This window comes from Hetaerina americana, unplaced genomic scaffold (genome assembly GCF_022747635.1).
Source record: "Hetaerina americana unplaced genomic scaffold, ioHetAmer1.1.p SCAF_9, whole genome shotgun sequence".
Lineage (NCBI taxonomy): Eukaryota > Metazoa > Arthropoda > Insecta > Odonata > Calopterygidae > Hetaerina > Hetaerina americana.
The window spans coordinates 28,507,503-28,516,238 of NW_027287538.1; the positions used below are offsets into that span (position 1 = coordinate 28,507,503).

The following is an 8,736-nucleotide window of genomic DNA, read 5'->3' on the forward strand; positions in this document are numbered from 1 at the left end:
TTCTTAATGAAGAATTTTCTTTTTATTTGTGTGACATTGAATTGCCAATCAAAGCTGAAGTCTTCTTAAATTTAATAATAAATAAAAAGTGTCGCACACACTACTTTAAAAGGCGAAGTCACAAGCATTGGTTGTTTCAATCCTTTTTACAGTACAGATTTACATGCTTTCTCTATCACTGATAATTACCTGGGCTACTTTCATTGCACTTATATATGTTGCTATATTTTTTAACTCTCTGCTGGGAATGTTTCAATTTTTGAATGTTTTAACCTTGGTAATGTTTTAGACATTCAGGGGGTCACCATTTATAACCTGATGAAGGTAATGTTTAACTTTCGACTAGATAGGATTAGACTTTAACTAGTTTCATATTTATTCAAATCTCTTTTTCAAATTGTGCAATTTCAGGGGAACAGTAATTGAAGTTGTTTCTGGATTCATTCTGTTGTTTTCTTAACCGTGACTATGGCTCCTACATTAAAAAGATGGAGAGTGTTTCTGTTCCAATGGAATTATGTACAGGGTACAGCACTAAAATCCGGACAAATGAAACTTTTGTTTAAAAGCAAATTTATTAAAATACTAATGAAAATGAAAATCCTTTTACATACAAGTAGTGGTATCTGTCAAGAGTAACATAACTCAATGTAACCCCCTTCAGCTGCAATGACTGTATCCAATCTTGTCCTGAATTGATCGCACGCACTCTTTAAAACAGCACTGTCCATATTTGCAAATGCTGCTACGATAGCGGTGCATAGAGATGCAACATTAGGATGCCTTGTCTTATTGGTCACTCTTTCGACTACGCTGCAAACATAATAGTTTGTCTCTTCTCAAAGAAATGTGGTGGCATTATATCAACTAGACACAACATGACCTCACTGGACACAACACCTAGAAAGTGAACTCTAGCCTTAAATTTTGTTCGAGCAACATTCAGTGGGTCATGGGCGAGCCAGCGATCATTTCTCCAACTGATCTTCAGGTCAACGGTGAAAATTTTTCCATCAGAAAAGAATGTGATTCACCCTGAAGCTTCATTTTTAGAAAACACAATAGCTGGTCGCAGCAAGCAATCCGCTTTGCACTGGCAGCCTCAGACAGCATGTCTCACACCTTTATTGTGTAAGACTTGTATCGTGGGTCCTCCTCTGCCATCCGACACATTGATTGTTCCCTAACATTCATTTCTGACGCCAATTTCCTCAGCGATCGCCCCGGGTCCTCAACACCTGAGCCTTCTTGACGACTGCTGCCGTTTATAACATGCATTTCCTCGAATGAGGTTTCCTCGCTGCGTTAGCAAAACCTTCCCCAGACTTCTCCGAAACAATATACCTAGCCACAATAATGTAAACAGTTGATCTGGGGTAGCCGAAGAATCAGAACTAATTTACTGGGCAAACGCCCAGCGCGAACACTTCCGATAATAGCAGCTCTTCGATTGTTCTCCACAGTTGTACTTAACATCTCGGCCATTTTGAGGTTATAACTGTTTACTAGATGCCTATAGCTTTCAAGAATCCCAATTGCAACCTCCAGTGGAACTACGATATGGCGGGAAATTGAAATTGTCTGTAGAAAACCACCACACCCTGTATATTTCTCAAACAACCCAAGTTCTTATGCTACACAAGTGATTAAGTATGTGTTCAATACAACCATCCATGTAACAACATATTCAACCTCCATTAAATATACAAGCGGTCAAGCAAGTGGTTGTAGAGGATTGTGGGAGAGGGTGAAATGTGTGAGGTCATTACGGTAACTATATTCCTTAAATTTGTTAGGTTCCAGTGAAAATGTTCCTAGCTCATGTATGTGTTGCTTATACAAGGGTAGTGTACAGGTGGATTGATTTGTAATGGAACTTAAGGGATGTTTGCGGTGGAGATTACAGGGATGTATGGTAACCTCCAGTTTCAAAGAGAGTAAAATATTATACTCTTCCAAGGCATCTATTCTAGCTCCTTTAATTTTTTGGTTGAATTAAGGAACTGCTATATGAAAGATGGAAAATTGGTAATTGCTGATATTTTAAATGAAATTTGGTCAGTATTAGTTCACTTTTGTCTCAAGTTTCTTCGGTTTATCCAAAATTGAATGATTTTCAAAGAGTGCTCTTGAGCTATTAAGTATATTTTTTTAACTTTTTCAGTCTTTAAACGTACCTATTTGGTCGTAAGAAAAATTAGGTTAGATTATTGAATTCATACTTACTGCAAATTCTGCCTTAATTTTGGTTTTGGGAAACAGGAATATTATTGAGGGGTTTCTTCAAATCTTCTAAATAACTGCTATCAAGATAAATAAAATGATGTTTATTTTGTTCCAAATGGAATTTCTTGATTGCATTATCCATGGGCTTTATTATTAAATTCAGTTGAACATATAGGGTTGTGATTTATTATCCTTAAATGGAAGAAATTCCAATAACTAGCCCCAATTGGGATTGAATCGCAGTATCTATGAACTCCTTCAAAAATTTTTATTGACAATTTTATTGCTTAATTAAGTAAACATATAAGTACAATATTAAATACAGATATTATATAATTCAATCAAAAAACATGTATATCAGATGTGGTTCACCCTGTAGTGCCAGACATGCCTTGAGTCTGACCCACTTGCGACTGCATGCCAGCATTAGTAGACTGTGTCTGCTGGCATGCACCACCACTGGTTAGAGCTGCCTGCTGTTGCCGCAACACATGTGCCCTCCCCTGAAGGTGTTTGTTCTTTATCCGCTCCAATTCATTGACTCTTGACCTGGCATGTTCCAGTCGATGCCATGCCATTTGCAAAACCTTCTGTGATGCATAACCTGACCCTTCATGGGGTTGACCTGGAGAAAATAGTTACATTTAATTATCAAATTACATATTTATCGATGGTAACAACTTAAGCCTATATTTGTTACTCTGACTGTTCCAAACCTATTATATATTGATTGAAATAAGGTCAGTAGAGTTAAACCTTGAAGCCAGAATGAAATAGTGAATTCAATCTTACATGCTAGCAATCATTGTAAATTGAACCATTCCAACTAAATTTTTGGAAACTTTCCATGCACACTTTTCTAACTACACCATTACATGTCAAAACAAGAGTGGAATACTTTTCATTTGGATTCTCATTAGATACTATTTTGAAATGGACGTGATATGTGATGTGACAGGATTATATACAATTCTAAGTACAACATCATAAAATATTGTTTCTTGAAACATTGAAAAAGTAGTTTTCTAATCTGTGAAAATGATTTTCTCTGACGTATAAATATATTCCATCAATCCTGAAAGAGGAATTAGAAAAACTGCAGATTTCAACAAACAATTGTGGTACCAGTACCTCAACCAAGTTTTTCTAATTCCTCCAGATGCAATTTAGCAAGGATGAGATTGAAACCCTAAAAGCTTCAAACTGGGATCATCATTTTTTTACTAAAACAATGTTTTACAAGATATTCATGAATTACGATGATTCATTTCCTCACCTTTTTCATACAACTAATAATATTGGGTCTTCTTGGAAAGCGAAAAACCAATATATAGTTACAAAGATACCATTAAACAATGATAAACAACAATCTATCAGAAGGAAACTGCTAAAACTAGCTACATCTTGAACGGTAGGATGTGGGAATTTCAATATTTTGGAATAACGGTGTCATATAGAGCAATTTGATTCAGGATTTGACACACATTTGAGATGTTTTATTTCAAGTATAAGTAACTACCTTTTCAAATAAAAGAATTACCAATGACTTCGTGAACAACAATCCTGTCACGTCGCATATTATTTAAGCCCATTTCAAGATCTGATTGCAATGAGACGTCTATAATCTTAACACATGTCAAACATCGATCACTTAACATGTCCAAATCGAAAAGAAAAATTATTTCACTCGTTATGTTTGGCAAACGGCAAATAATAATAATGAATATCTTTCACCTGCTGTCACTAAACAAACGAGGCTGAAAAAAAATTAAAAATCCAGTTCCCTGCGGATACCATATTTCCCATTTGAATACCGTACGTTTAAGGCTGACTATAGTGAGAATCAGTGTGAATTCGTTGGCCTTCACCTGATCGTTTACCTGGTATTTAAGATTGTTGGCAAGGAACAAAAATTACTAGCAAAGAAACCAAGCTACGTAGCATTTAGACTCAGAACAAAATCTTATTCCAAGTCTTTTTTAAACACCCCGCTCAATAGATAGGTAAAGGTAAACATTGTGTTCAATGCATTAATTATCATTGTAGTGACGCAACAGTTAAATTTAGAGATAAACATGCCAAGTAGAAATGGTCATTTCATTGCATACCTGTCGAAACTTGCGTCAAATAATTGATTTGCTCAGTTAACTTTGACTCGACGTGTGCTAATGTTTTCAGAAATGTATCTGTTTGTCCTTCGGCATGCTTTTGGCTGGATTTTTCTTTGCTCAGTTCCATAAGCGCCTGACCTGAAAATACAAAAAGCAAAGATAATAGTTTGCAGTTTCATGCAACGGAAGTTCAATTCAACTTGTCCTTCGTACTAACCTGCACTCATTAAACAATTAATAATATCCTTTTCTATTAGATCAAGGGTTTGTATTCTTTCCATAGGCGCAGTCATTTTGATGTTCTGTAAGCAGAAGGCTCTAAAGTAATTTAACTATCTATGCTATACTCAGTCTCAATATAAACATATTTTTTAAATTATAACACACAATTTCGTAATCAGAATAAATATATTATGGGCTCTTCATATTCATGTCTAACCTCAGTATAAAAACAATTCTTCAAGAAATGGAAGAACTGGTTCCGAATTTCCGTTATTATGAAATATAAACAACACGGTATGGAGAAACCCGAATACAAATTGGAGGCTTATAATGGCGAGCGGATAGCGTATTTCTTCTGGAAACATTTGAGTAGACGAAATGAGAGGGGTGTAATGTTCTGGCGGGTTTTCATGTTGGTCGATTCGTAAAACATATACTTTACATCTATTTTGGTTTCGTGATCTAATGGATTGTTTCTTCGTAAATATATTTACTATAGCTGATGCTATAATAAAACCTTAGTTTATTATTATGTTAATTAAATATATATTTTTTAAAGAATTTTAATTAAGTACAATCAAAATTGAAGTAAAATGTCATCTTAGGTTCCCAAATGAAAAAAGTTATTTGTTAGATAAGGAATTTAAATATAGTTCAACAACCGAAATGAAGTCTTTGTGACGACGACCATTTGACAATTCAATAGAGAAATAACTTCTTCATGATTTAAAAAAATGTGCATTGCAAATTTTGCCCGACTCTCATTCTGATATTCAAAGGGTATAAACCATTTTCCATAAAAAAACTAAAGAGCTTTATTGTTATCGACCAATATGAGACATTCTATGCACTTGATGTGCATCATTTTTTAAACGTCTTCATTGGATGTATTGGATTGGATGTATCATAAACCAAAGAGCACCTTTGTGGAAATTAATGCTATTCATGAAAAAATTTTGTATTTTCCACATTTATTTTAGTGAATATATTATTCATGTATTTCATCATGATATTACATCACCCTATTCCCTAATAAATTCCTGTCCTTTTCTTACTTGCCAAACATTCTCAATATTATCAGTCTTCAATATCCTATTGCCAATCAAAATATCCTAATCCACCCTCAGTTGGATTTCTTCAAACAATCCTCTCTCCTCCCCCATCTTACCAAGCCCTTCAGTTGTTTTCATTTCTGTCCACTGCATCTCCTTCTCAACACCCATATTTCAAGCCTCCAATCGACGTCAATCATCCTGCTTCAATGACCATTTTTCCATGCCATACAAAACTATATTCTATATAAAAGTTTTGGTGAGCCTTATCCTAACATCCTTACTCATAGACCCTGTTATCAATTCCCTCCTCCTAGTCTTATTTTGGAGTATATATAGGATTGGACTTCTTTGCCTGATGCATTTTATATAATGAAATTAAATTTAAAATACTTTGCCTTTCCCCATTAAAAACTTTTATTTACGACCTAGGTTTCATTATGGTATAACATCAACAGGTGTTGACCTGATGATGTTGTACTATAATGTAACCTAGGTCGTAAATAAAAGTTTTTAATGTGGAAAGGCGAAGTATTTTAAATTTAATTTCAATATGAAGAATTTCCACCAAGTGACTACAGAAACTGTTTCATTTTTCAATTTATGTAAGCTTGGTTTAGGGACTATTGAAAGTTCGTCTCCAATAAGGCCTACTCCGTTTAATCACCATGATACAAAATTTCCTGGGCACAAATGATCTGAGTGCTCAGTCAAGCCTGAGCAGTCGAGCCTGAGACAGTGATCATCTCTGTACATGAACTATTGTTTAGTGGTGAATAAACAGAGTAACCCTTATTAGTAACTTTAATTCCCAATAGTCCCTACGCCAAGCTGCTATCAATTGGTGACCCCGGCATGATCTAAACATGCTATCTTCTCAAATCTTCTTCTTACACCCCAACTACTTTGACCATTTTGTTATAAAACACATCTGGGATACGTTACCTGTTCCACCTGCTAAAGCTTTCGTCTTCCTATTTTAACATATAACTTAGCCATTCTCTTGCTGAAAAACAACCCAAACTTTTTTGTTTATTTTCAATCCATACCAATCACCTGCCTTCTAATACACTCAGCAATGCTTGCAGCCCCTTGGCTGACTGATAAACTAAAGCTTGAGCATCAGCAAACCTAACTAATTTTTTGATTATATGATGATAATGTTAGCATATTAGTGGATGACTCCATTAAAAGTTACTATTGCGGCATTTCCCATAGTTTCTTGTAATTTTATGAATGGCTCAACGATTTTTATTCCAATCTCCAGTTCTTCCCAACCCTCTTTAATCATTTCCTCCACACACATGGTGAACAGCATAGGTGACAAATTGAGTAGCTTCAGGCATGAGGTGGTGGAAGTCGAACGTAATGGGAAAAGAGCTACAATCAGTTATTCAGCACAGGTGACTTTGGGTACTTAGTCCCTCCTCTCCCTATCACAGCCCATCTGGACTCTTTATCCCCCATTCGCACCTGAGACATGTACAGGTTGCAGATTAGCCTCCTATCCCTTCAATCTAATCCTATTTTCTGCAATACTGTTCCAAATTCACTCTATCAAACATCTTTTCAAAATCTATGAAGCAGGCAAATACTTCCTGATGGTATTCTATGTTCCTCTCCATTAATGCAATGGCATCACATATGCCTTTCCCCTTCCTGAACCCAAACTAATCATACCTTAAGTAATCATTTGCCCATCTCTCTATCGTATTTTTGATGATCCTGGGAACCACTTTTACCTGTGGGCAAAAACTGACTTATGGTTCCGTAGTCCTCATATTATTATTATTATTACTTTTTATTTGCCCAGAGATCACAATACAAAAATACCAGGTGGGTGGAGTATGTACATGATATAAGGCACGTCAAATGAGGAGCAAAGACACAGGCTCAGTTAAGATACATAAAAGAATAGATGCTCATAGTGACATAAGTGTTTGGTACAAATCCATGAACATCGGCTGTAACATGCACATACAATATCAAATTCAGAAAAATCATTGATCACAAACATGAATCAGACCATGACCATTGCTAGAAACTAAAAGTATGAACTTACTGGTTGGGAATATTGTTGAGATATTCATCAACCGAGTAAAACATATTGCGCTGTAGATATCTTTTTTAATTTATGCCTGAATGCAGCAGTTCCCTGTGTATCCTTGATACTTTTGGGTAGTTTGTTAAATAATCTGATGCCCATTTCATTGGGTCCTAATTTCAATGCTTTAGTTCTTATATTCCCATAATGGAAGTCATTCCTGCCTCTGGTGTAATGATGATGATAGGCAGAGTTAAGAGAATAGTTGCCGATGTAATTTTTTATATATAGAATTAAAAACATAATGTAGATGCATGGTAGTGGTAGCAAATTTAATTCACGGAAAATAGGCCTTGATGGAGCATTGTGAGGTTTCCTGGTGATGATTCTAATAGCTTTCTTTTGCATTTTAAAGATGGTTTGAGAAATAGCAGCTGATTCCCATAATATTATACTGTAGGTTATATTTGAATAAATTTCCCCATTGAGTAGTACAGTTTTACTTGTAGTTTCATACAGGTGTCTTAATAAGTAGCAAGTTGAACTGAGCTTGTGTTGAAGGGCTTTTACATGAGTATCCCAAGAAATATTTGCACATAGAGAAATACCTAGAAATTTGCATTCTGTCACACGCTCAATTGATAGGTCATTGATTTTTACCAGCAGATCATCTGACACGTTCTTATTGCGTGTAAAGTTTACTATTCTACTTTTATTTACATTTAAGTCTAGAAGGTTGTCTGTGCACCACTTGTTTATTGCAAGTGTGACAGACTTAGATTTATCCACAAGGCTGGGATATGTTTGTGTTGATATTATTACATTAGTGTCATCAGCGTACAACACTGGTATTATTCCATCATTATTTGGTAAGCAGTTAGGTAGGTCATTGATGTAAATCAGAAAGAGGAGTGGCCCAAGGGTTGAGCCTTGTGGAACACCTTTGTTAACTTGGTATGCTTCGGATGAATATTTTGACCCATCAACTGATAACACTACTTTCTGAGTGCGATTATGAATATAGGACTTCATCCAGTTTAAAGGAATTCCTCTAATTCCTATTCTATTGAGTTTAATTAGT

The 8,736-nt window shown here is 35.4% G+C and overlaps 1 protein-coding gene across 2 annotated transcripts; it reads right to left on the reverse strand.

Moving 5' to 3' along the window:
• Nucleotides 1-2,473: 2,473 nt before the first annotated feature.
• MED11 (mediator complex subunit 11) lies at nucleotides 2,474-4,889 on the reverse strand. 2 transcript variants are annotated; one of them, XM_071597801.1, is made up of 4 exons: nucleotides 4,777-4,889; nucleotides 4,555-4,639; nucleotides 4,335-4,475; nucleotides 2,474-2,851 (listed from the first exon to the last, which is right to left on the reverse strand). In XM_071597801.1, the coding sequence occupies exons 2-4, from the start codon at nucleotides 4,628-4,630 to the stop codon at nucleotides 2,595-2,597; spliced, it is 474 nt and encodes a 157-aa protein (XP_071453902.1). In that variant the 5' UTR covers nucleotides 4,631-4,639; nucleotides 4,777-4,889; the 3' UTR covers nucleotides 2,474-2,594. The 2 variants fall into 2 exon arrangements, with proteins under 2 accessions (XP_071453902.1, XP_071453903.1); XM_071597802.1 differs by having other exon boundaries at nucleotides 4,555-4,655.
• Nucleotides 4,890-8,736: the final 3,847 nt, after the last annotated feature.